We start from the raw sequence: 27,690 nt of genomic DNA, 5'->3' as shown, positions 1-27,690 counted from the left end.
ACATTTATCAATCCTTTTAACACAAATGCAAACACAACTATAATATTGTCTTTTAATTTCTCGTAAAATGCTAATTTTTCTTTAGCGCCTAATGAATAATAAGAGTGGCAAAAATGGTAAACTAAATTAGTATTAAACTTACTGAGATATCTATGTCATGTCGAACAAAAAGTAGTGCTGCAAACTAATACTGAAAAAAAATCTTAAACCATTCACTTTGAAACACTTTTTAAAAGACTATTTTACTGTGAAATCTCAGCAGGCATAGCCATTTTGAAATTTCGAATCCATTTACTTCCATTCCAAATTCCATTTATTTCGTTTCCAAGATCCATCTATTTCCTTCCAAAATCTATTGAATATTTCCATCTATTACTTTCTAAAATCTGTTTATTTCCTTTCCATTACAACCTTAATATAAGTTCAAATCTATCAAGTCTACTGATCAGTATGTTGCTGCCAGTTTTATCATAATGGAAAGTTATTAAATGGAAATAAAACTATATACTCAAAATAATGTGAGTGTATGTAAAAATTCATTCTATATCTTGAATTTATGTTATAACTTATAGCACTTAAGCTTCGTCCTAACTTCGGATGTCGCTGGAACGAGGTTCAAAAGTTCTTAAGAGTGCAAAAGTAAATTCTTCTCTAAAATTTTCTTAAAGAAATCAAACAGGATTTTCCAACCAATCAGTAACGAAATTCTACTAAACCTTCAGTTCTTCATATTTTTAAAAATCTCCACAAGACATACACAACACAGGCAGTTTCTTTCACAATAAACCATCAGAATTTTTAATTTTTCAGTCCAAAATCTACCATTCTGTCTAAGTCTAATTTGCTGCCAAAATTTTACTTAATATTGAGGACTTTTTTCACAGATCTTATTACATTAACATTTTGTGGTAGAGCATTTTCTTCTAAAGTTTTATTATACGGCATTGGAACATCCGCGCCTGTAACTCTGAGGATTGGAGCGTCTAAGAAATTAAAGGCTGGACCTGAAAATATGAAACGAAAATAGTAGTGTCAATAAACTTCTTATCTTGTAAATAGGTGACTACAAAGCACAATGTGATATTATTCTAAACACATTCTAAACAGGGAAATTTTTCCCATGGAAATAGCCTGTAAAAATAATGACCTCATTTGGAAAGCTGAGCAGCTCCCTCACATGATTTAATCCTAGCAAAACTTGAACCAAAAGTTACTAAACATTTTTTCATCCCTTTAGCTTTAATAATCTATAATATATAGAAAGATCATTAAAACTACAAATAAACTCCCCATACAAACAAGCAAGATAAAAGTTCTTTATGTCTTGAACAGATTCCCTCACATTTTTTCGATGGGTAACATTAAACCCTTAAAATTTGTTAACTTTGTATTTTATCATTGTGAACACAGGTCCTATGATTTTTTGCACAAATATCCCTGTAAAAAGCAAAAACAATGTTTTGAAAAAAGGTAAAGCACCTTAAAATGCTTTAGAATTGATGAACTTTCTTCTGTTTGGCTTTGAGTCATTTCAACTCGTGTCATATCATGATTTTTTCCAGCTTTTGACAGAGGAATACCCTAGCTTCCCCTCTCAGTCTGAGCACCTGGGTAGAACCAATGACCTTTTCTTAACCAGTGGGATGACTTCCTATATATGAAAGAATTTCTACTCCCAAGAAAAGAAAGTAGAAGAATTTTGATTTTATTTACCTTCTATAACTCTGGCACATACTTCTGCACCAACACCAAACTGCGGCCAGCCTCCTTCTACAGTCACAAGATGGTTTGTTTTCATCACTGATTTATTAATGGTCTCCCTCATCCATTGGACGAATTGTCCGCATATTGATTACCTTCAAAGAATTGAAAACAATATATTGTTTTCTAAGTCCAAACTATGAAAAAATAAAACTGCTGAAACTTATTCAATTTAATGTCAAATGCCCATGAACATTTTGGTTTGTTATGTTTGCACTGGGTTTGGAGTAACATCAACGCAATTTAGGTAATATGTTGAGTTTTCCTGATTTTGATTGTGAAGGAAAGCCCCAGGTGTCCTGTCCCTAGTCAACTTTTTCAGGCGTAACTGGGTAGAACGACTGACTTTCTATATGCCAGCTGGATGGTTTTCTCACATAAAGATTTCTACATCCAAGTGAGGTAAGGGGCTAGTGATTCAAAGTCAGCAATCTGAACCTTTAGCCTGCTGGCGGCAAGTGATTCTGCCTTTACGACCAGTGCAGACCAAGGCTGATCATAGTCTGCACTGTTGGCTATTCAGTCAGTAAATTTTCAGTGAACACCCCTTTGAATAATAAGTGGTATGGCCCAAACTGAATGATGGACAAGTCCATTTTAGAAATTTAGCAGGCTAAGGGTTAAGGGTAAACCACTCTAGCAGAGACGTCCCCTTGAATATTTTGGAAGGTTTGAATCTGCAGCATTTGATTTTTGTTCAGGTGGATATAATCATCATGCAAGCAAACAATAAAATAGTGATTAAGTCTTCTTTAATTTTATAAGATTTACATTCCCAACATGCTCTGAAAGATAGCAAAATACAACCTAGCAATTTTACATAAAGTGTTTTAGAATAAAAGTGGTTCATCAGCACAACATTAACACTTTCAGTACTTCTAAGTTTTATTACTGTAGGATAGAAAATATTTCTATGATGTTAATGGCTCATTGACAAGTAGTTTGTCCATCATAGAGACATTTGTCAAAGAATGCCTATTAAAATTATCTATTAATTTTGTGTATCATTTCATTTATTTGATTTCCTGTAACAACAGTTAAGGTCACATGACATCCTTTCAGCTTCAGTGATGGAGATTACTTGACATTATTTCAGATAAAGCCATGCTTTACATTAGTCATAAACCCTCCCAAAGACACTCAATTCCTTAGAAAAATATGAACCTAGTGACCTTTACTGCTTATCAGCAGAGGTCTCCAGGTAGTTTCTGAAGAATAAATAAATACATACCTCACATTCTACACCAATACCTGCCAGTTCATCTGAAGCACTTAGCGCTGTACCAACAAACTTTGAGTGGGCCACTATTGTACAATGTTTGCCTGTTCAAAAACATATCCAACATTATCTACTGACATACATTTATATAATATTGTACCAATCAAATCCTAAAACAACAATAAAAATAATGTAAACATAAATTATACTAGCTTTTGCATGTAAAAGATGATAATGTATTAAAAACTTGCTGAGTTCATTTTTTTACATTATAATTTTTTTCTGCAATTGTTGACTGAAAGGAAAGCTAAAACCTTTGACCTACTGATCCCCAAAATAATACATGCCACCTACTGACCACAGGCAATCATCCTATAAAGTTTGGCCACTGTGAGACTAAACATTCTCTCGTTATTGGTTGGAAACCAAATGTTCTACAAACAAACAGACCAGCAATAAGCAAAATAATATAAAACCTCTTCTTCAAAGAGGGCCACAGAAAGTTTCACTCAACGTATACAGGCTGTAAACATATCAAGTTTTATTGCTTAAATATTTCATCTACCAACAGGTAAGCCAGAAAATCTACACAGCTTCATCTGACCCATCAAACCTACACCATACATAATTGCAGAATAAAATTCTATCATTCTTACCTTGTCTTTCTACTTTGGCTTTTCCAATTGGAACTAGAAAATCTTTACTCATTGCTTCGTCGGACATTTCAAAACCTGCACCATACAGAATCTCGTTTTCTAAAACTATCACTGCAAACAAAAATATATAGTTCAATCATCATTAATCATAACTTATACATAAAAGCATCAATCTATAGGAAATGTCTTCCAACTATTTTAAAACTAGTGTTTTTCATACCAAAACTTTACTAACACAATCAATTAATAACTCAACTTTGGTAGCAATTTATCTGTAGCATGATTATTAGAAAAAAAGAGAAAAACAACAACCTAGATATGGCAATATCAAGTTAAAGGAGACTTTGTTAAGACATGTAGTATATTGCTGGATAAACAGATGAAAAGTAAGATTTTTTTGTTTTGTTGGGTTTTAAGTTACATGGTGGTGTTCCAGCTTTATATGGCAAAGGAAGAAAACCACATGCCTTTTCACACAATACTTCAGGCATAGATTTACACCTGAATCCTCAACAGTAGGGGTAAAGAATCTTGAGCGATGAGGGGTAAAGTACACTAAACAATGAGGGGCGAAGAACCCCGAGTGATGAAAGGTAAAGAACCCATAATAATAAGTGGTAAAGAACTGTGTGCAATGATGGGTAAATAACTCCAAGCAATGAGGGTTAAGATACAGTGTGATGAGGGGTAATTAATGTGTATAAGAATGCTTGTATGCCCACGGGCAGAATGTTGAGCCCGCCAGCTGTCAAGTGTGACCTTGACCTTGGATCTAGGGACCTGGTTCTTGTGCATAACACTCAGTCTCATAATGATAAACATTCATGCCAAGTTACATCAAAATCCCACAATGCATGAAGAAGAAATGCTCCGGACAAACTTCAGTTTGGCCTTTGACCTCCAACTGTGACCTTGACCTTTGAGATAGGAACATGGGGTTTGCACATGACATGCTTCTCATTGAGGTAAACATTCATGCCAATTATAAACAAGATTGGTCCATGCATGTCAAAGTTATGGTTCTGAAAAAATCAGACGAACACGCATGCACGGACGCACACACATCGAAAGTGGCGCGACTATATCGAGCTCACCGCAAGCGGGTTCGACAAAAACTAATCCAAAGTAAAACAATTTGTTCAACAAATAGTCTGTAATTATACCTGGGTTTGGATCTCTAATGGCAGATTTCAGCAGACCTTTGCTGTCTTCAGAGGAGTAAGGGGAGACAACCTTGAGTCCGGGACAGCTACCATACCATGCAGCGAAACACTGAGAATGCTGGGCTGCCACACCAGCTGACGCACCATTTGGTCCTCGAAATACTATTGGTACTGGAACCTGACAAATAATATCATAAGATTGAAATAAAGTATTTTAGCCAGAATAAGAAATGCTACATTCAGTCATCAAAATAACATCACTGTCTAGCAATAAGTAGATTTCCAAATGTACATTTGAAAACTCTCATTAAAGCTTTATATATAAAGCAATATAACATATACTTCCAGATCAATTATGTAACAACCTGACTTCAAGACTATCAAATAAGCAGGACTACCTTCAGAAAATCTGCTTACAAAACACTTTAAAGATCCTGTCACTTGTTGTTTAGGTCTAGCATCGTATTTTAATCATGTAATGGTGGGCAGTTAAATCTAACTAGTGTTCCTGTTCTCTGCATCTGTACAAGTCTGTTTGCCATAAGTAGCTGCCAGCTTCTCCACATGGATCAGAGGTGCAGGACGAATGAATTCAGGCACAATGTCATCTAAGAAATGGTTACAGAGAACATACCCCTCACTCATGACTGACCTCATGACCCTATGATCCCTATCATATACATATAATGTAGAACAGTGATCAAATAGCTAAAGAAAGTACACTTACTTTTCCAGCCGACATGTAGTATGTCTTTGCAGCAGAATTTATAACCTGAAACAATGAAAATTATTAATATCATACTGGTAATAACAAAACTTGTGAAATATGGAAGTAGTTAAACAAGAGGACCATGATGGTCCTGAATCGCTCACCTCTTCCCACATGACCCAGTTTTGAGTATGACGTCGTTTTTTCTATTATTTGACATAGTGACCTAGTTTTTGAGCTCATGTGACCCAGTTTTGAACTTGACCTAGATATTATCAAGATAAAAATTCTGACCAATTTTCATGAAGATCCATTGAAAAATATGGTCTCTAGGTTTTTCTATTATTTGACCAATTGACCTAGTTTTCGAAGGTACGTGACCCTGTTTTGAATTTTACCTAGATATCATCAAGGTGAACATTCTCACTAATTTTTATGAAGATCTCATGAAAAATATGGCCTCTAGAGAGGTCACAAGGATTTTCTATTTTTATATCTACTGGCCTAGTTTTTGACCGCACATGACCCAGTTTCGAAACTGACCTAGATATCATCAAGGTGAACATTCAGATCAATTTTCATGAAGATCCATTGAAAAATATGGCCTCTAGAGAGGTCAAAAGATTTTGATAATTTTAGACCTACTGACCTAGTTTTTGACCGCAGTTGACTCAGTTTCAAACTTGACCTAGATATCATCAAGATGAACATTCAGACCAACTTTCATACAGATCCCATGAAAAGTATGGCCTCTCGAGAGGTCACAAGGTTTTTATTATTTGACCTACTGACCTAGTTTTTTATGGCACGTGACCCAGTTTCAAACTTGACCTAGATATCATCAAGGTGAACATTCTGACCAATTTTTATGGAGATCCATTCACAAGTATGGCCTCTAGAGAGGTCACAAGGTTTTTCTATTTTTAGACCTACTGACCTAGTTTTTCACCGCACATGACCCTGTTATGAACTTGATCTTGACATCATCAAGATGAACGTTCAGACCAATTTTCATACAGATCCAATGAAAAATATGGCCTTTAGAGAGGTCACAAGGTTTTTCTATTATCTGACCTACTGACCTAGTTTTAGATGGCATGTGACCCACTTTCGAACTTGACCTAGATATCATCAAGGTGAACGTTCTGACCAATTTTCATGAAGATGTCATGAAATATATGGCCTCTAGAGAGGTCACAAGGTTTTTCTATTTTTAGACCTACTGACCTAGTTTTTGACAGCACGTGACCCACTTTCGGACTTGACCTAGATATCATCGAGATGAACATTCAGACCAACTTTCATACAAATCCCATGAAAAATATGGCCTTTAGAGAGGTCACAAGGTTTTTCTATTATTTGACCTACTGACCTAGTTTCTGACAGCACGTGACCCACTTTCGAACTTGACCTAGATATCATCAAGGTGAACATTCTGACCAATTTTCATGAAGATGTCGTGAAATATATGGCCTCTAGAGAGGTCACAAGGTTTTTCTATTTTTAGACCTACTGACCTAGTTTTTGACAGCACGTGACCCAGTTTCGAACTTGACCTAGATATCATCAAGATGAACATTCAGACCATCTTTCATACAGATCCCATGAAAAATATGGCCTTTAGAGAGGTCACAAGGTTATTCTATTATTTGACCTACTGACCTAGTTTTTGATGGCACGTGACCGAGTTTCGAACTTGACCTAGATATCATCAAGGTGAACGTTCTGACCAATTTTCATGAAGATCTTTCAAAATATATGGCCTCTAGAGAGGTCACAAGGTTTTTCTATTTTTAGACCTACTGACCTAGTTTTTGACGGCACGTGACCCAGTTTCGAACCTGACCTAGATATCATCAAGATGAACATTCTGACTAACTTTCATAAAGATCCCATGAAAAATGTGACCTCTAGAGTGGTCACAAGGTTTTTCTATTTTTAGACCTACTGACATAGTTTTTGACCACACGTGACCCAGTTTCGAACTTGACTTAGATATCATCAAGATGAACATTCTGACCAACTTTCATGAAGATCCCATGAAAAATGTGACCTCTAGAGTGGTCACAAGGTTTTTCTATTTTTAGACCTACTGACCTAGTTTTTGACCGCACGTGACCCAGTTTCGAACTTGACCTAGATATCATCAAGATGAACATTCTGACCAATTTTCATAAAGATCCCATGAAAAATGTGACCTCTAGAGTGGTCACAAGCAAAAGTTTATGGACGCAGGCACGGACGGACGGATGGACGACCGACGGACACTGCGCGATCACAAAAGCTCACCTTGTCACTTTGTGACAGGTGAGCTAAAAAGAGATCAGAATATCTGTCTGGAAAGCATAAATAAAACACTGATGAGACAGACCCGGAAAAGTTTCAGATACTAACAGAAAATGAGAACCAAATAATTCAATACAATGTGTAATCATTTACATTAGTAGGTAAACTTTTTTCCGGTTTTGCCTAAAAATGGCTATTTCGTTGGCATGTTATTGTGTTGATTTCCACTTACCAAAATAATACAATGGAAACTTTGCTAGTTTGTTGGAATTTCATTTCGTGGATTGATGCAATCACAAAACCCACAAAAAGTTGTCCAGAGAATGCCACTAATTTCACAGTACTTATTTTTTAGAACCCTTAAAGCAGAAAAAAACACAAAACCTACAATGCAATAGTATAATTTACCCTACCTGGTCTATAGCTTGCATTGAGAAGTTGAAGGTCATGAATTCACAGATTGGCTTTAGACCTGCCTGAAAAATGTCAAAGAAAAATCATACACTGATTATTTCACATTTAATTTCTGCATTTCTTCTCTAGCAAAACTATCTATAAAATATTAAACATAAATCAAATGTTGCTTTCAGGAAGAAATGTGTCAATAAATTCCTATGACAATATACAATTTTTTTTATAAATCTTTTATAAAAGTTGACACTAATGGTGAGAATATACTGACATGCTAAATTTTCAGAAGTAAATTTACATCTATTAGTAGGCAAAAATTTACATCAGATATATCAAAATAAAGTTGTTCTCTCTTCTGCCATTTACACAAGATTTATTTCAACACTGAACTACATTAATCTGTTTGGGCTGTTTTTTTTCAAAGTACTTTTAAAGGTATATTTTGGTTTCTGAGTTCTTGACACCTAAGTTTTAAACAAATGCCCCCGAAGCACTTGACTTTGACCTGGTGACCCTAAAGTCAGTACGGTGGTGTATCAATAAGTACTATCAGCATGTGAATTGAAGTCCTGGGTGAAGTGTTCGCAGTAAATGCCTTCATGCAAAAAGTTAACATGCCCCTGTGACCTTTGACCTGGTGACCCCAAAGTCAGTAGGGCTGGTGTACTCATAAGTACTATCAGCATGTAAAGTTTGAAGGTCCTGGGTGAAGTGGTTCGCGAGTAAAGAGCCTTCATGCAAAAAGTTAATGTTGGCCCCTGTGACCTTGACCTTTGACCTGGTGACCCCAAGTCAGTAGGAGTGGTGTACTCAATAAGTACTATCAGCATGTGAAGTTTGAAGGTCCTGGGTGCAGTGGTCTGCAAGTAAAGTGCCTTCATGCAAAAAGTTAACGTTGGCCCCTGTGACCTTGACCTTTGACCTGGTGACCCCAAAGTCAGTAGGGGTGGTGACTCAATAAGTACTATCAGCATGTGAAGTTTGAAGGTCCTGGGTGCAGTGGTCGCAAGTAAAGTGCCTTCATGCAAAAAGTTAACGTTGGCCCTTGTGACCTTGGCCTTTGACCTGGTGACCCCAAAGTCAGTAGGGGTGGTGTACTCAATAAGTACTATCAGCATGTGAAGTTTGAAGGTCCTGGGAGCAGTGGTTCGCAAGTAAAAGGCCTTCATGCAAAAAGTTAACGTTGGCCCCTGTGACCTTGACCTTTGACCTGGTGACCCCAAAGTCAGTAGGGTGGTGTACTCAATAAGTACTATCAGCATGTGAAGTTTGAAGGTCCTGGTGCAGTGGTTCGCAAGTAAAAAGGCCTTCATGCAAAAAGTTAACGTTGGCCCCTGTGACCTTGACCTTTGACCTGGTGACCCCAAAGTCAGTAGGGTGGTATACTCAATAAGTACTATCAGCATGTGAAGTTTGAAGGTCCTGGGTGCAGTGGTTCGCAAGTAAAAGTGCCTTCATGCAAAAAGTTAACTGGCCCCTGTGACCTACTTACCTGTGACCCCAAAGTCGAGGGTACTAATAAGTACTACACATTGAAGTTCTGAAGTCCTGGTGCAGTGTTCGGAAAGTGCCATGCAAAAGTAATATGCCCTTTACCCTGACTTTCCCTGGACCATAAAAATATACATCTAAAATATTTAAGAGTTTGCTGAATGGAAGGAAAACAGAGGCAAAATAATGACATACCATAGCTGCACCAACTGCTATTCCAGCAAACCCCATCTGTAATTACAAATGTATCTCTTGTTAGTTTTTACAAACTATAAATCTATTTCAGCTCAATTGTGAAGAAAGTTTTAATCATCATAATTAATAAATACTGCACTGCCTAGAAGATAAATTAAGGAACTTCTTTCAGGAAAAATATGTAGTTTCAGTCTATTACAGACATGAACATCGTTACTAAATTGTTCTGCATAGATCATGAAAGACTACCTCTGACAGTAAAAACTGTCTATGCATTCATGATTGGCACTACTTTTTTCTAAAAATAAACCAATAGAAACAAAGATCATATCTTTGATAGGGAAAGTAAGAATATCTTACATTTGTTACATGTATGTTTTGCAGTGGCAATAAACAAGAGGTGGAATCAACAGTTCACACTCATATCAGATTCCTGGCAATGTATGGGGAGGAAAACATTGGAATCCAGTCTGACAATTTTAAACTTTTTACTGTCTTTTTTTAAGATTAACTGAAATAATGGATAATACCTGAATCACAGTAACACCATATAACAATAATTAAGTGTGTTTAATGTACATAATTTTCTATATGAAAAAAAAAACAACACTTCTCGGGCTTAGAGAATGTGTTAAAAGATCTAAGGACACTGCCATTATGTAAAATATGCAGTTGTAACCAGACTTCTGTATTTTTTCCAACACTCTTTTAGTTTACCCGTGAGTGGTGTACATGAATAATGATACTGACACACTCCTGTAGGTCGCTCCTTTAAAGAACATCTATAATACAGTACAGGTAAAATGAAAATTCCCGAAGGACACCTATCACCACGATTTCGGGACATGTTCAGTGTATGATATGATTACCTCTGTGATAGGTGTGTCCATAATCCTCTTATCTCCATATTTCCTCCAGAGATTCTTTGAAACCTGAAATAAGATATATGACTGCTTATTTTCACTCATATGTAACTAACCATAATGAAGACATGACTGCAGATTGACGGATGTGAAGACAGACAATGCAAAAACAAAGAGAACAAGAGCTGTCGCAGGAGACAGCACGCTCGACTATTTCGATGCTTGATAATGAAACTAGGCACATCTGAGGAAACTGGAGCTGTCACTGGAATGTTTAATGACTCGAATCATTATGGTGGATGAAGATATTGCACAACAGACAGAGTCTGTGTCAAAAATATAGTAATAAGAGAGGTAAAGATAAAGTGTATCAAAACACTATATAAGTATATTCTAAGCAAAATGGGGGATTAATTCATTAAATGTTGGTGAGGAATGCATGTTATGTCATATGATGTGGGTGATGATGTAGAACAACTACTTAGTTTGAATAAAATGCATTTCATAATAACTGAGATATAGCGAAAATGCATCAAAATTAACCTAAAATTCTAAGTAAAAGGGGCGGAATTATTCATGAAAAATTTGTGCCAGACTTATGCACCTTGTGTCATATGGTGTTGGTGATGATGTTGAACAACAATCCATTCAGTAATAACAGAGTAGAGTGAAAGTGCATCAAGACTTTACCTGAAATTCTAAGTAAAAAGGGGGAATAATTCATGAAACAAGGAGCTGCGTTCAATAAACACTTGATGCCCCCGGTGGCATCCTTGTCGATACAAAGCAACCAAAGTCTAAAACGAGGTCAAGGTCAAACTGAGGTCAGGTGATGTTTGAAGATGAGGAATGGTCACAGGTTACATCTGTATTAGTATCAATTCATTCTTGTAAGCGGTATTGATGCTAGACGAAACGGTCCCATTTGGTTAACCAAGAGATGGCCCATATAAAGCAACCTAAGTCCAAAATGAGGTCACGGTCAAGGTCAAACTGAGGTCTGGTGATGTTTGAAGATGAGGAATGGTCACAGGTTACATCTGTATTAGTATCAATTCATTCTTGTAAGCGGTATTGATGGTAGACGAAACGGTCCCATTTGGTAAACCTTGTACGGACAGACGAACGAACGAATGGAAGGACAGGACAATCACTATATGCCTCCCGCATCAGTAGATGCCAGGGGCATAAAAATTGTGCCAGAGTTATGCACCTTGTGTCATATGATGTGGGTGATGATGTTGATCAACTATCTTAAGTCTGAATCAAATCCATTCAGTAATAACAGAGATAGAGTGAAAGTGCATCAAAACTTTAACCTGAAATTCTAAGTAAAAAGGGGGAATAATTCATGCAACAAGGAGCTGCATTCAATAAACGCTTGATGCCCCCGGTGGCATCCTTGTCGATGCAAAGCAACCTAAGTCCTAAACGAGGTCAAAGTCAAACTGAGGTCAGGTGATGTTTGAAGATGAGGAATGGTCACAGGTTACATCTGTATTAGTATCAATTCATTCTTGTAAGTGGTACTGATGCTGGACGAAACGGTCCTATTTGGTTAACCAAGAGATGGCCCATATAAAGCAACCTAAGTCCAAAATGAGGTCACAGTCAAGGTCAAACTGAGGTCAGGTGATGTTTGAAGATGAGGAATGGTCACAGGTTACATCTGTATTAGTATCAATTCATTCTTGTAAGCGGTATTGATGCCAAGACGAAACGGTCCTATTTGGTTAACCGATAGATGACCCATATAAAGCAACACAAGTCCAAAATGAGGTCAAGGCCAAACTGAGGTCAGGTAATGTCTGAAGATGAGGAATGATCACAGGTCACATCTGCATTAGTATCAAGTCATTCTAGTAAGGGGTATTGATGCTAGACGAAACGGTCCCATTTGGTTAACCTCGTACGGACGGACGAACGAATAGACCGACAGGACAATCACTATATGCCTCCCGCATCAGTAGATGCCGGGGGCATAAAAATTGTGTCAGAGTTATGCACCTTTTGTCATATGATGTGGGTGATGATGTTGATCAACTATTTTAAGTCTGAATCAAATCCATTCAGTAATAACAGAGATAGAGTGAAAGTGCATCAAAACTTAAACCTGAAATTCTAAGTAACAAGAGGGCCAAGATGGCCTTAGGTCGCTCACCTAAGAAACACACCATAACAGTGTAAAACTTGTTTGGCCTAATGATTTCATGGAAACAAATATTCTGACCAATTTTCATTAAGATTGGTCCAAAAATTGGTCTCTTGAGATTAAACAAGCATTTTCTTAGATATGACCTAGTGACCTAGTTTTTGACCCTAGATGACCCATGTTCAAATTCAACCTAGATTTTATCAAGGCAATCATTCTGACCAAAATTGATGAAAATCAATTAAACAAGAGCTGTCCGTAAGACAGCCAAGCTCGACTATTCGAAATATTGACCCAGAAGCAGGAAAATATTACCCAAAAAAGTTAAATATCAAAAGAGTTTTAAGTTCAAAAGTGGGAATAATTTGACCAAAATGCATATCAGTTATGGGACTTGATGCTATCAACTAGTTTTATAACCCCGAAGACACATGAGAAGTTTCAATTCAATATCTGCATTAGTTTTGGAGATAGAAACTTGCATGTAAAACTTTAACCAGAATTTTCAAAGTCCAAAAGGGGGCATAATTTGCCCAAAATAGATGCCAGAGTTATGGGACTTGATCCAGTGAGGTTAGTAATTGATCTAGAAAAAGAAAAAATAAGTTTCAAATCTATATGCATTTTAGTAATAGCTGTATGTACTTGCACGCAAAACTTTCACCAGAATTTTCTAAGTCCAAAAGGGGGCATAATTTGGCCAAAATGAAGGTCAGAGTTATGGGACTTGATCCTATCAACTAGTTTTATAACCCCGAAGACACATGTGAAGTTTCAAATCAATATCTGTATTAGTTTTGGAGATAATAACTTGCATGTAAAACTTTAACCAAAATTTTCTAAGTCTAAAAGGGGGCATAATTTGCTCAAAAAACATGTCAGAGTTATGGGACTTGACCCAGTGAGGTTGGTAATTGATCTAGAAAAAGAAAAAAGAAATTTTAAATCTATATGCCTTTTAGAAATAGTTGTATGTACTTGCACGCAAAACTTTAACCAGAATTTTCTAAGTCCAAAAGGGGGCATAATTTGGCCAAAATGAAAGTCAGAGTTATGGGACTTGCTGCTATCAACTAGTTTTATAACCCCGAAGACACATGTGAAGTTTCAAATCAATATCTGCATTAGTTTTGGAGATAGTAACTTGCATGTAAAACTTAAACCAGAATATTCGAAGTCCAAAAGGGGGCATAATTTGCTCAAAATACATGTCAGAGTTATGGGACTTGACCCAGTGAGGTTGGTAATTGATGTAGAAAAAGAAAAAATAAGTTTCAAATCTATATGCCTTTTAGAAATAGTTGTATGTACTTGCACGCAAAACTTTAACCAGAATTTTCTAAGTCCAAAAGGGGGCATAATTTGGCCAAAATGAAAGTCAGAGTTATGGGACTTGCTGCTATCAACTAGTTTTATAACCCCGAAGACACATGTGAAGTTTCAAATCAATATCTGCATTAGTTTTGGAGATAGTAACTTGCATGTAAAACTTTAACCAAAATTTTCTAAGTCCAAAAGGGGGCATAATTTGCTCAAAATACATGTCAGAGTTATGGGACTTGACCCAGAGAGGTTGGTAATTGACCTAGAAAAAGAAGAAATAAGTTTCAAAGCTATATGCCTTTCATTGATGACTGTATGTACTTGCATGCAAAAACTTAACCAAGGTGTGACGCCGACGCCAGGGTGAGTAGAATAGCAGACTATTCTTCGAATAGTCGAGCTAAAAATACAGCCTCTATCACATACAAAAGTTTTTCCTTTGATTTGACCAAGTGACCTAGTTTCTGACCCCAGATGACCCATATTCAAAGTCGACCTAGATTTCATTAAGGCAATCATCCTGACCAAATTTCATAAAAATCAACTGAAAAATACAGTTTCTATCGCATACACAAGATTTTTCTTTAATTTGACCTAGTGACCTAGTTTTTGATCCTAGATGACCCGTGTTCAAAATCGATCTAGATTTTATCAAGGCAATCATTCTGACCAAATTTAATAAAGATCAATTGAAAAATACAGCCTCTATCGCATACACAAGGTTTTTCTTTAATTTGGCCTAGTGACCTAGTTTTTGACCCCAGATGACCCATATTCAAACTCGATGTAGATTTCATCAAGGCAAACATCCTGACCAAATTTCATAAAAATCAACTGAAAAACACAGCCTCTATCAAATACACAAGTTTTTTCTTTTATTTGACCTAGTGATCTAGTTTTTGATCTCAGATAAACCATATTCAAACTCGACCTAGATTTCATCAAAGCAATCACTCTGACCATATTTCATGAAGATCAATTGAACAAGAGCACCGCCTTGCGGGTGCTGACGCTCATCTGATTTTTTTTGTGTAATAGAAATATTGTCCTACCCATGATTTTCTAAGTCTAAAAAGGGGCATCATTCTTGCAAAAAGCAGGATAGAGTTATGTTTCTTGATGTTCAGTGTCCACTTATGATGGTGAAAAACTGTTGCAAGTTTTAAAGCAATAGCTTTGATAGTTTATGAGAAAAGTTGACTTAAACATAATACTCAACCAAGAAAATGATTTTCTAAGTCCAAAAGGGGCAATAATTATTGCAAAAAGCAGGATGGAGTTATGTTGCTTGCTGTACAGGGTCAGCTTATGATGGTGAACAAGTGTTGCAAGTTCCAAAGCAATAGCTTTGATAGTTTAAGAGAAAAAGTTGACCTAAACATAAAACTTAACCAAGAAATCTGATATTTTCTAAGTCCAAAAGGGGCCATAAATCTTGCAAAAAGCAGGATGGAGTTATGTTTCTTGCTGTACAGGGTCAACTTATGATGGTGAACAAGTGTTGCAAGTTTTAAAGCAATAGCTTTGACAGTTTAGGAGAAAAGCTGACCTAAACATAAAACTTAACCAAGAAAACTGATTTTCGAAGTCCAAAAAGGGCAATAATTCTTGCAAAAAGCAAGATGGAGTTATGTTTCTTGATGTACAGGTCTGCTTATGATGGTGAACAAGTATTCCAAGTTTCAAAGCAATAGCTTTGATAGTTTAGGAGAAAAGTTGACCTAAACATAAAACTTAACCAAGAAATCTGATATTTTCTAAGTACAAAAGGGGCCATAAATCTTGCAAAAATCAAGATGGAGTTATGTTTCTTGCTATACAGGGTCAGCTTATGATGGTGAACAAGTATTCCAAGTTTCAAAGCAATAGCTTTGATAGTTTAGGAGAAAAGCTGACCTAAACATAAAACTTAACCAGGCAACGCCGACGCCGACGCCGACGCCGACAACCGCTCAAGTGATGACAATAACTCATCATTTTTTTTCAAAAAATCAGATGAGCTAAAAATACAGCCTCTTTTGCATACACAAGGTGTTTCTTTGATTTGACCTGATGACCTAGTTTTTGACCCCAGATGACCCATTTTCGAACTCGGCCTAGATTCAATCAAGGTAATCATTCTGACTAAATTTCATGAAGATCAATTGAAAAATACAGCCTCTATCGCATACACAAGGTTTTTCCTTGATTTGACCTAGTGACCTAGTTTTTGACCCCAGATGACCCATTTTCAAACTCTATCTAGATTTTATCAAGGTAATCATTCTGACCAAAATTCATGAAGATCAGTTAAACAAGAGGGCCATGATGGCCCTATATCGCTCACCTGTTATCATTGCACTTAAGGACAAGTCTTCAAGGTCAAAAGATCATAATAGAAATCAATCAAAAGAATTATGAGAAAATATAGTTGAAATTTTCTTTAAGTAACTTTAAAAACAAGATTTGAAAACTTTTTGTAGAGGTCCACTAGGCAATGCTACGTGTCAAATATCTAAGCTCTTCTGGTTTATTTTTAGAAAATTTTGAAGATTTTTCTATGTACAATCAAGTAACCCCATGGGGCAGGGTCAATTTGACCCCAGGGGTCATGATTTGAATAAACTTTGTAAAAGTCTAATAGGCAATGCTACATGTCAAATATCTAAGATCTAGGCCTTCTGGTTTATTTTTAGAATTTTTTTTTAAGATTTTCCTATGTAAAATCAAGTGACCCCTAGGGCGGAGTCAATTTTGACCCCGGGGACAAGGTTTGAACAAATTTTGTAGAGGTCCACTAGGCAATGCTACATGTCAAATATCTAGTCTCTACGCCTTCTAGTTTATTTTTAGAAAATTTTTGAAGATTTTCCTATGTAAAATCAAGTGACCTCTGGGGCGGGGTCAATTTTGACCCAGGGGGTCATGATATGAACAAATTTTGTAGAGGTCCACTAGGTAATGCTACATGTGAAATATCTAAGCTCTAGCCCTTCTGGTTTGTTTTTAGAAAACTTTTGAAGATTTTCCGTTGTAAAGTCAAGTGACCCCTAGGGCGGGGTCAATTTTGACCCCCGGGTCATAATTTGAACAACTTTAGTAGAGGTCAACTAGGCAATGCTACATGTCAAATATCTAAGCTCTAGGGCTTCTGGTTTTTGAGAAGAAGATTTTTTAAATATTTTCTTATGTAAAATCAAGTGACCCCTGGGGCGGGTCAATTTTGACCCCGGGGGCCATGATTTGAACAAATTTTGTAGAGGTCCACTAGGCAATGCTACATGTGAAATATCTAAGCTTTAGGCCTTCTGGTTTATTTTTAGAAATTTTTTGAAGATTTTCCTATGTAAAATCAAGTGCCCCCTGGGGCAGAGTCAATTTTGACCCCGGGGTCATGATTTGAACAATTTTAGTAGAGGTCTACTAGGCAATGCTACATGTCAAATATCTAAGCTCTAAGGCTTCTGGTTTTTGAGAAGAAGATTTTTTAAGATTTTCTTATGTAAAATCAAGTGACCCCTGGGGCGGGGTCAATTTTGACCCCGGGTCATGATTTGAACAAACTTGGTAGAGGTCCACTAGGCAATGCTTCACACCAAATATCTAAGCTCTAGGTCTTCTGGTTTTTGAGAAGAAGATTTTTAAAGTTTTTCCTTTCGGTTGCCATGGCAACCAGTGTTCTGCATAGAATTCAATTCTTTGAACAATTTTGAAAGGGGGCCATCCAAGGAACATCCCTGTGAAGTTTCATCAAAATTGGCCTGTTGGTTTAGGAGGAGATGTTGTTTAAAGGAAAGTGTGGACGGACGGACGGACGGACGGACGGACGGACGGACGGACGGACGGACGGACGGACGCCGGACGGTGAGCGATCACAATACCTCACCCTGAGCACTTTGTGCTCAGGTGAGCTAAAAAATACAGCCTCTATCGCATACACAAGGTTTTTCCTGGATTTGACCTAGTGACCTAGTTTTTGACCCCAGATGAGCCATTTTCGAACTCGGCCTAGATTTCATAAAGGTAATCATTCTGACCAAATTTCATGAAGATCAGTTGAAAAATACAGCCTCTATTGCATACACAAGCTGAATGTTGACGGACAACAGACAGACGACAGACGGACGACAGACAGACGACAGACGACGGATGCCGGACATCGAGTGATCAGAAAAACTCACTTAGGTGAGCTAAAAAGGGGGAATAATTCATGAAAAAATTGTGCCAGAGTTATGCACCTTGTGTCATATGTTGTGAGTGATGATGTTGAACAACTATTTTAAGTTTGAATCAAATCCATTCAGTAATAACAGAGATAGTGTGAAAGTGCATCAAAACTTTTAACCTGAAAATCTAAGTGAAAAGGGGGGATAAATCATGAAATATTGGAGTTATGGCCCTTCTGTCAGATGATGTGGGTGATGATGAGGAAAAACTATTTTAAGTTTGAATCAAATCCATAAAGTAATTACAGAGATAAGTAGAAAAAAGAGAAAGTGTAAAAAAACTTAAACCAAGGTGGAGACGCGGAAAGACGCCGACTCCGGGTCGAGTAGGATAGCTCTCCTTATACTTCGTATAGTCGAGCTAAAAAAAACTACCATGTTGCACAAAATAGTCTGCCATTAGGGAAAACAAGTGCTAACTCCTGGATTTTTGGTCTCTTCAAGCATTTCTTCCTTTAGTTTATATGAATCTGAACATCATCTGCCAAAAATTTACATGAAACTTTGTTTAAAATTAAGATACAATGCTTTTTATACATACTAAAACAGTATTCAAGAAAAAGATAGTATTCATGAACAAAAGAGCTCTGAAGGCCCTGTATGGCTCACCTGACCTAGTTCTTACCCCAGCTAACCTAGTAGCTTATTTGGCCTAGATTTCATTGGCTTAGACAGACAAACATTTTGAACATGTTTTATGGAAATCAGGTAGAACATTAACCAAGTTTTTCAATGACTTGACCAAGTGACAAAGTTGTTTTTATCTCAGGTACCCACTTTTGAACTTGATCAATATTCCATACAAACAAACATTTTGACAAAGATTTTTGATGATCAAGTTACAAAAAGTGGCCTTTTAAGAGTTAACAAGTTTTTTCTAAGATATAATCTTATGACCTAGTTTTTCCCAAATGACCAAATTTGCCATTTTTCCCTAGATTTTAAACAGACAAACATTCCAACCAAGTCTCATGAAGATCAGGGAGAAAATGTGACATTTTGAGCATTAACAAATAATAATCCTGTTAGAATTCATAGAGAAAAACAATTTGATAAAGTTTTATGAAGATCAAGTATAAAATGTGGCCTCAAAAGTATTAACAAGTTCTTCTACGATTTGACCAAGTGACCTAGTTTAAGACCTCAGGTAACCAAGTTTTAAACCATATATTTCAAAGAGACAAACATCCGGCAGATTTTTACAAAAATCAAGTAGACCAAGATGTAGTTTTTGACCTCAGATGACCCGGTATTAAACTCGTCCAAGGTTTTATTGATGGTAATATTCTGACAAAATTTCATTACAATTGGGCTAAAATTGGGACCTCTGAAGTGTTAACACTACAGTGCACAACACACAATGCACAACAACAGACACAGAGTGATCACAATTGCTCCTCGAGCACTTTTTCTCAGGTGAGCTAAAACAAAACGAATGTCAATTTACTTTGTAGGCACCATCATATTCAGCAACTTCTTCACCGAGCAGGAATACTTTAGGATCTCTCTCAATCTCTTCATCCATTGCCGCATTCAATGCATCTCTCACAGTCATTGTCTGAAAAGTAATAAATATTTATAAATAATAAACATGGCTTAGTTTAATCTAATCTTTTCTATATAAGAATGATTACAAAGAAAGCTTAAATCTAATTTAAATTAATAAACCAATTTAATGGAGAAACAAGTTCTGTCATATGAGATGCAGAACGGACTCCAGTGTGATCTCCATGTTAACCATAGAACATCTTACCTGTTAGTTATAACATTTTATATATAGAAATAACAAGTGTGTGTTACAGTTAAATGAGTTGATAATTTTACTACAGTAAAATGTTATATTTCTCTTAAACATGTTAAAATCCTGCAAAAGTATACATAACGACTATCCACATAAACTGAAAACAGGTTTAATGAAATCATATGCAAGAGATTTTTTAGAATTAGCCTAAAGCTGTCCTTTTACCAATTGTTTTTAACCTGTCACACGTGAATGAAATACATGGTCAGTGCACCATATATTTCATCTTTGGTTGATTTCAATATATAGGGTGCACCAACCGTGTAATTGTGCACCTGCCATAGTTTAAAAACATTGAAGAAAACAGATTTTCTGTTCAATTCTCCATTAAAACAGCTTCAGTATTTAAATTTCTTATACATTCTCAAACCTATTTTGTGTTATGTTTGAATAGGATACACAAGCCATAAGTTATTTAACTTTGGGCATGACTGTTTTCTGTAAACAGTTACTGATGTACTATCTAAGCTTTTTTTCATAAAACATGATTGTATAATCAATGTTAAGGGTTTACCTGTGCCATATTTTTTGCTGTAAGACTGAAACATCTTGATATCTTCTGCAGTGACTGCGGCTGAAATACAAAAGTTTAACTATGAGTTAAACAGTATGAGACTCAGAGTGACTTTCATCTTAACTGGTTCCAATTAAAGGTGAAAAAAAAAATATTCCTTAAGGAGGTAGGTTACCTTTATATTTGTATGTGCGCATGTCCAACCTGAAACTAACGTGACGATTTACGACGACGTTTACGACAAACTAAATGTGTTTGTATATTCATTATTCTGAAAACAAATCATAGACCTGTATTCGATCTGACGCTTTATGGTTTAATAATGCAGAAATAATGAATATATTGCCGCAGAAACGCTTCAAAACAATGTTACCTTAAAATGACGTCATTGACGTCATGACGTTACGTGTCAGTTACCGCGCAAAATTAATAGCTTTTTTCTTGAAAGTACGTAATTCTGTGCATTTTCTTTATTCAAACTATTTTCAAATAACCATTATTTGCTGAAATATGTTTTATGAGTCTTTTGCTCTGAATAATAATTAATATTTTGCTTCTTTTATGTAGTTATATTGAAATATTATGCGGAATGTAAGAAAATGGATGATGGTAACCAATGTTATTTGGAATATAGTTGGGAGAGAGGTTACTTGTTACGGCCATTTTCAAATAAAAAATCTAGCAGTTTGATTTGTAATACCTATTTCTCAGGTTCCGTTGATAATTTGTTACTTATATACTAAAACTAAGATCTAAAATTGTTCAAATTTCAGTAGACAATTGTGGTTTCTTGAATTGAATTGATGTTACCATGGAAACGAAGCCCGTGACCTATGTATCTAAATGTAAAATTCAAAAGCGTTGACACTAGTCTCTTTAAGAAACACGGCTTCGGCTTTTTATTTTCATTTCAACAATATCCATGAGAATAATAGTAGCAATCTGAACGATTTTTCCATGAAAAATGCCAGACGAGGGGTACTGCTGTAAGTATTCTAAGCTTAGAAATTTGTTTGAATAAATGCAGATAACACGAAAATATAACTTACGTTAGAAATAATATGTTTTAAAGCTACATCAACTAGAAAGATAATCTTATTCAATATTATTTTATAAGAAATTACGACAAAAAGCAAGATATAAGCCATTTAAACGTCTCTGTTGCCATGGTTACTTTAAACTTTAAGAAAAATAGGGTACCATGTATAGTGCTTGGTATTTTGCTAATAATATTACCCAAATATTCCATGTTGGTCATTAAAAGAATGGCACTGAAGCCGTCGAAAACCCCTATTTTTTATACATAGTTGTTTAAAAATGAGAGAAAATGCGTTACCATGGAAACACGAGCCCCGCGACATATACATTTTAAGCTTATATTAGAAAGCTAACATGCATACCAGTAAAATTATAGATTATGCTGACTTCTACGGATATCAATGAAACTAAAACACACTGAAAAGTGTTAAATATCCGTATTTTCCTTCTTCTTTTAATATGAAATATCTTTGGAGGGTCATGTTCTTCAAACCTGGATAAAAATTGAACTTGAAGAGACAGAGACAAACGAAACTGAGATTTTAGCAGTTAAAACTTCATATTACACGAAATACAAAAAGATGCTGCGGTTCAACTAATCTGAATTTACCCTTGAAACAAGGTAACCTACCTCCTTAAAAAGGCGAAACTTAGTAGGATATATAACTGTACCCTAAACTGTATATAAATGAAATGACTTAACCATGAAGAGTCTTTAAATCCCCCCAAAATACATCCCCAAAACACATTAAGTATGGCTATTTTGCTTGAAACTGCAAAAACATACATTGTAGTCAAACTTTTTATTGAAAAATACTTTTAAGTAAAGCTAAAAAAAATTCAATCCATTCTGCACAGGTATGAAACATCAAATCTTTTTCTATTTATTGCAAGTTACGTTAACTGAAAAACTGAATCAGAATGAGTAAAAACCATTTGTTTTCAATGCTCCAGATATTGAGATAAGCGTATTCGTGTATTTTACACTCAAATACTAGACTACACACATGATTTACAGTATAGCTATGCACTACTGTGCAAAATAACACTATTTTAAGAAATAACAGACTCATAGCACAAGAACAACAACTGAAAGGTGTATATTTTCCTTTTTGAAATTTGAAAACAGGAAACCTGTTTCTTCTATCTATCTATATAATAATGTCAACTCCTCTTTCGAGTGTTAAAGACATGGGTAGCGCGTCAGCTTGTTAGTTACGGTGAAAGAGTTTTAAAAGACTGATGGGTCCAACATCAGTTAAGGTGAGAATAGGCTAATGTCACCACTAAATGAACGTTAGCATGGTAAGTGTGATTAGCAAGAACAAGCATTAAAAGATAAAGATAAAAACATTGCTCTCTGGTCTAGTACTCACTACTGGGTGGTTGCCACAGCCACCTTGACAGCATCAAGGTCAGGGATAGTAACTATGTGGCTAGGCAGGTTATTCCACAATACAACTGAGTGTGGAAAGAATGAAAATTTGTGGTAATCAGATGTGACCTGCACTTGTCTGAAACTATACGTGTGCATCTGTCTAGATAATCTAGATGGTACTTGATTACTTGAATGTAAGTCGGGAGATTGGTGGCAACAAGATGAAGGTAGATTTTATAAAACATTACAAGGCGGGAATCCAATCTTCTTTGTTCAAGAGAGCGCCAACCCAGTCTTCCTTGCATTTCAGTAACACTGGAGAGAGGTGAGAAATCACCTGTGTCAGACCCATCGAAGTGCATGACGCTGAACCATTTCTATTTTGTGTGTGTTTGCTTGGACAAGTTGTGGTATGGGTGCCAGATGGTAGATGCATATTCCAACTGCGAACGGACGAGTTTTATGAAGCCAAGAGTTATATTAGCATTTGAAGATATTCTAGTGATATGTGTATTCCAACTTAGATCTGCGGTTAAGTCAACACCAAGATATTCTGTACTGGGAACTGATTCTAAAATATGTCCATGGAGTAAATATTTGGTTTTTATGACAGCCTTGTTTTTGTGATGTATAGTACCTGGCATTTAGAAACGTTAAACTCCATGTCCCATTCATTTTCCCATTTTTCTAGCTTGTTAAGATCTTCCTGGAGGATTTTTTCTTAAAAAATATTGAAATTTGTACCTATTCATGGTACAGTATAAGTATTATGTCTAGGGTTGGATATCATTAAGGACGAAGTAGTCCGATACCGATACCAATGAAACGATACAGTATTTTTAACGATACCATGCTATATAGTACATCACATAAGCAATGATTTGGTTAGTATTAAATACACCTATTTAAGTAATTTATATAGGAAAATTTGGTGTGATATATGAGTAAACAAGAGTGCCAGAATGTGACAATATACGCCCGTCACAGCAAATTTCTTTACTCTAGCACCTGTATTTGCAAATGGACTTTTAATTTTGTGGTTGTGTAGTAATCATTGTAAGTCTTTTGTTTTTCTAAGTCCACAAAAAAACTCCTTACCAGGTAGAGATACCTTAAAATACACCTAAAATTGGAAAGTAACATCTATGTTGTACCACAGAAAAGTGGTCTTGTTTTTTCCCTACGGTCAATTATAAAAATGTTACAATATAAGTTATTTATAGTAACAACTAAGGGAAGTTAATCTTAAAAAAAGTCCATACAAAAATCTTTATCAGGTAGAGATTGGTCAAAATACACCTCAAAATTGGATATAGCATGCATGTTGTACTACAGAAAAGTGGTCTCAATTTTTCCCTACGACTAGTAATGAAAAAGTTACAATAAAAGCTATTTAAAGTAACAACAAAGGGAAGTAATTCTAAAGAAGGGAACTGCGCATGACACTTCGTCTCATGATAGTGTATAATTGTGCCAAGTTACATCAAAATCCCTCCATGCATTGTCATTCTTGTATCTGACCTTTGGCCTCTAAGTGTGACCTTGACCTTAGACCTAGTGACCTGGATCTTGCGCATGACACTCCGTCTCGTGGTGGTGAACATTTGTGCCAAGTTATATCAAAATCCCTCTATGAATGAAGAAGAAATGCTCCGGACAAGGTTTATTATTCTTGTATCCTTTGACATTCATTTTCAAAGGGAGACAACTGTTCCCGATTATTTTAAGTACAAATGGCATTCATTTTCAAAGGGAAACAACTTTTTCTGATTATTTTAAGTAATCTTTGAGAAAAAGTTGTCTCCCTTTGAAAATGAATGCCATTTGTAAAAGAAAAAAAGATAAACAATTGCTGAAAACTATGTTCCACCTTGTTACGTGAAATTTCACCACTCGCACGCTATTGCAAATGCATCAAAACAAACATGTGTAACAGTTCTTTGAAAATAGTGAGTTTTTAAAGGCGTTTAACTGTCCGGAAGTGGAGCCCCTTTACGCAGCCCTTTTCCGCAATTCAATGATTATATCAGTATACTGACACTTGTTTCGTAAAGTAATATACATGTTTTACATGCTGTTCAATTTTCATGTCAAACAACTCTTTCTTTCTATGATTTGGTGTTGTTTGATTTTTGTTTCTCAAGGCCTCCTTCGAAACCTTAAAACTTTAAACCCACTGTCTGTTATAACTTGCAAATCATCTTTTTTCTCAGCCAGTGGAGAATGTGTAAAAAACAACACAATAAAATGTCAGCCCTATTTGACCTACTTTAACAATCTCATAGTTCTCAAATATCGCGGTATTTGACTTTTACAGCTGCGGGACATGGCTACTTGCGTCATCATGTGACCGCAACAATTTCATTCATAAAAACAATGCATCAGACGAACTTTCTGAAGCTGTCCTGGTTATGGAATGTGGATCTAGATTAATTTAAATAAAAAGCGTTTTTGGAGGGAAGGGGAAATGAGCAGATGTATAATTTTGAGATATTGAATGGTTGCGATAAAACTAAGTAATATCCTGGATGTACCAATTACCGATGTATTAATGATTGATATTCCACAATGCATGACATTTGATTCATATGCTTACTAAAATTAAACTCACTTTCAAGAAAAAAGTATTTTCTTTTCATTGAAAGTTAATTTTATTCACCTGGGAACAGAATTATCGTCAATAATAGGTCATGTTTTGACCTACCATGGTCGCCATCTTGGATGTTTACAGCTACCTATTACCGGTGGAATTGTGGGAAATAATGCTACTGCATTAAACTTCCATCCAGAAACACAAAAATAACAAGTAAACACAGCTTAAAGTTCTGGCTACTGGATTATTTAATCTGCTGTGGAAAAGAACAGTATATTATAACATATAACATGAATAAAATAAATGAATAATATCACAAACAGCACTTTGTCCCTTTTTTTGTCAAAATCACAGATAAACCAGAATTATCACATTCAGTGGTGATTTAAAGAACTCATCATGACTCCTTAAAAACTTCACAGCACAGCAGTATTTCAGATGTGTCCAATGACTAAACTTATCACACTTTAGCTTGTAACTGTAATGAAATAAACAAAAAAACTTACCACATGCATAACATGCACACAATATTGAATGAAATTTGATTTCTCAGTTCTTAACAATGAAAAGTCGGAAGTTTAGTCCAGTAGTATTGTTCATCAAAAAGGGCGCCAAAAAGCGCATGTGTGAGGCAGTGCTTGATGACGTCATTTACAAGAGGAAACTCCTTCTGTCACTTATTTTCTGGGGAATTATTCATAATTCATCGAGTGTTATTGAAGTTTATCAGTAAAGTACACTGGAAAAACATATTTTCTATCAAATCATATAGAATAAATAAATAACTTACCCTTAGGAAGGACATATTTCACGGAAAATACAATTGACGAATAGTCGTGTAATTTTGTAAACAAAGGATTCCGGAAGTGCTCTTCAGGAAGTAAATATTCGAGAATTTTGGATTGCACCGGTAATAGGTAACCACCGGTAATAAGTGATGTGGGGATACTTCCCATTTACGATGGAATTTTGCAAAAAATGTTTATAAACAAAATCTTGTGGTACCGGTTTACAAATGTAAGTCACTGCGGTGCTGCTCGGCGAAGAAATTCCGGCAAAGGGAAATTACCGCGATATGAGGGAACCCGCGATATTACCGGACACCTACCACTATACAGGTACTTTTTGAAGTGATTATTTGGTACTGTACCAATACTGGTGTCCTTCCCTAATTATGTCTTATTCCTACTTATTTCCTGGTTCCTATCGATTCATCATGTTTACAAGAATCATTGCTTGTTCAACCACAGAGCATGTCCAAAATCCATGCACATTTTCCGAAAGTTACCTGGCCAAAAAATGTAGTGGGAAGACTGGTATTTCTTAACTCCTTTTTTGTTCATTCAGGGGACTGTTACCGGATATTGCCTTTTACCTTTTATTTCGAAAATATAGGAAATAAAATTATTTCTTTCACACCATATGCAGTCGGGTACGAAAGTAAATAGAACGAATACGGTTTTCATTCACGATTTTATGTAATTTTCTCTTCCACCAAAGATTGCCGAGTAATGTTTACAACTGCAACAGTTAAAACAAATATCATTTGTGTCACTAAAATCCAAAATCATGCGATCACATCAATTAACAAACCACAATTATCAAAAGACTACCTGATTGAGATTTCTGAAGATCACAGTCGCCATTTTGAAAACACCAGAATGACCTTTGCACACGTTTAGGTAAAACACCACCAATAGGTGACAACAGAAATACATATAAACAGTGTTAGGGCAAAGTGATGGCTGGCGGTGGTCAGTATGTAATTCTGTTGCCTCTGTCCCATTTTAACTGTAGCATACTGTCTTTTTTAGCTTTTATTCTTTTAACATTGTAACATATCAGTTCTTTAACAACTGTTTCTCTGACAGCGCCGCCCAGTGATAGTCGGAAATCGACGGTTGGGTGAAAGATGTAGATGTAGATGTAGAT

At 35.9% G+C, this 27,690-nt stretch overlaps 1 protein-coding gene across 1 annotated transcript; it reads right to left on the bottom strand.

The window, feature by feature from the left end:
- Positions 1–530: 530 nt before the first annotated feature.
- Positions 531–27,424, bottom strand: LOC128548045 (pyruvate dehydrogenase E1 component subunit beta, mitochondrial-like). Its single transcript, XM_053522344.1, is given in 13 exon segments — positions 531–1,004; positions 1,714–1,819; positions 1,821–1,856; positions 2,993–3,084; positions 3,637–3,747; positions 4,800–4,977; positions 5,527–5,571; positions 8,208–8,270; positions 9,892–9,927; positions 10,761–10,823; positions 19,882–19,992; positions 20,750–20,809; positions 27,372–27,424. Coding segments are annotated over 13 exon segments (1,083 nt in total). The 5' UTR covers positions 27,405–27,424; the 3' UTR covers positions 531–855.
- Positions 27,425–27,690: the final 266 nt, after the last annotated feature.

The sequence above is a fragment of the Mercenaria mercenaria genome, chromosome 13 (assembly GCF_021730395.1).
Source record: "Mercenaria mercenaria strain notata chromosome 13, MADL_Memer_1, whole genome shotgun sequence".
Taxonomy (NCBI): Eukaryota; Metazoa; Mollusca; class Bivalvia; order Venerida; family Veneridae; genus Mercenaria; species Mercenaria mercenaria.
The sequence above is the reverse complement of the archived record's forward strand: the minus strand, read 5'-3'. Positions and strand labels throughout refer to the sequence as shown.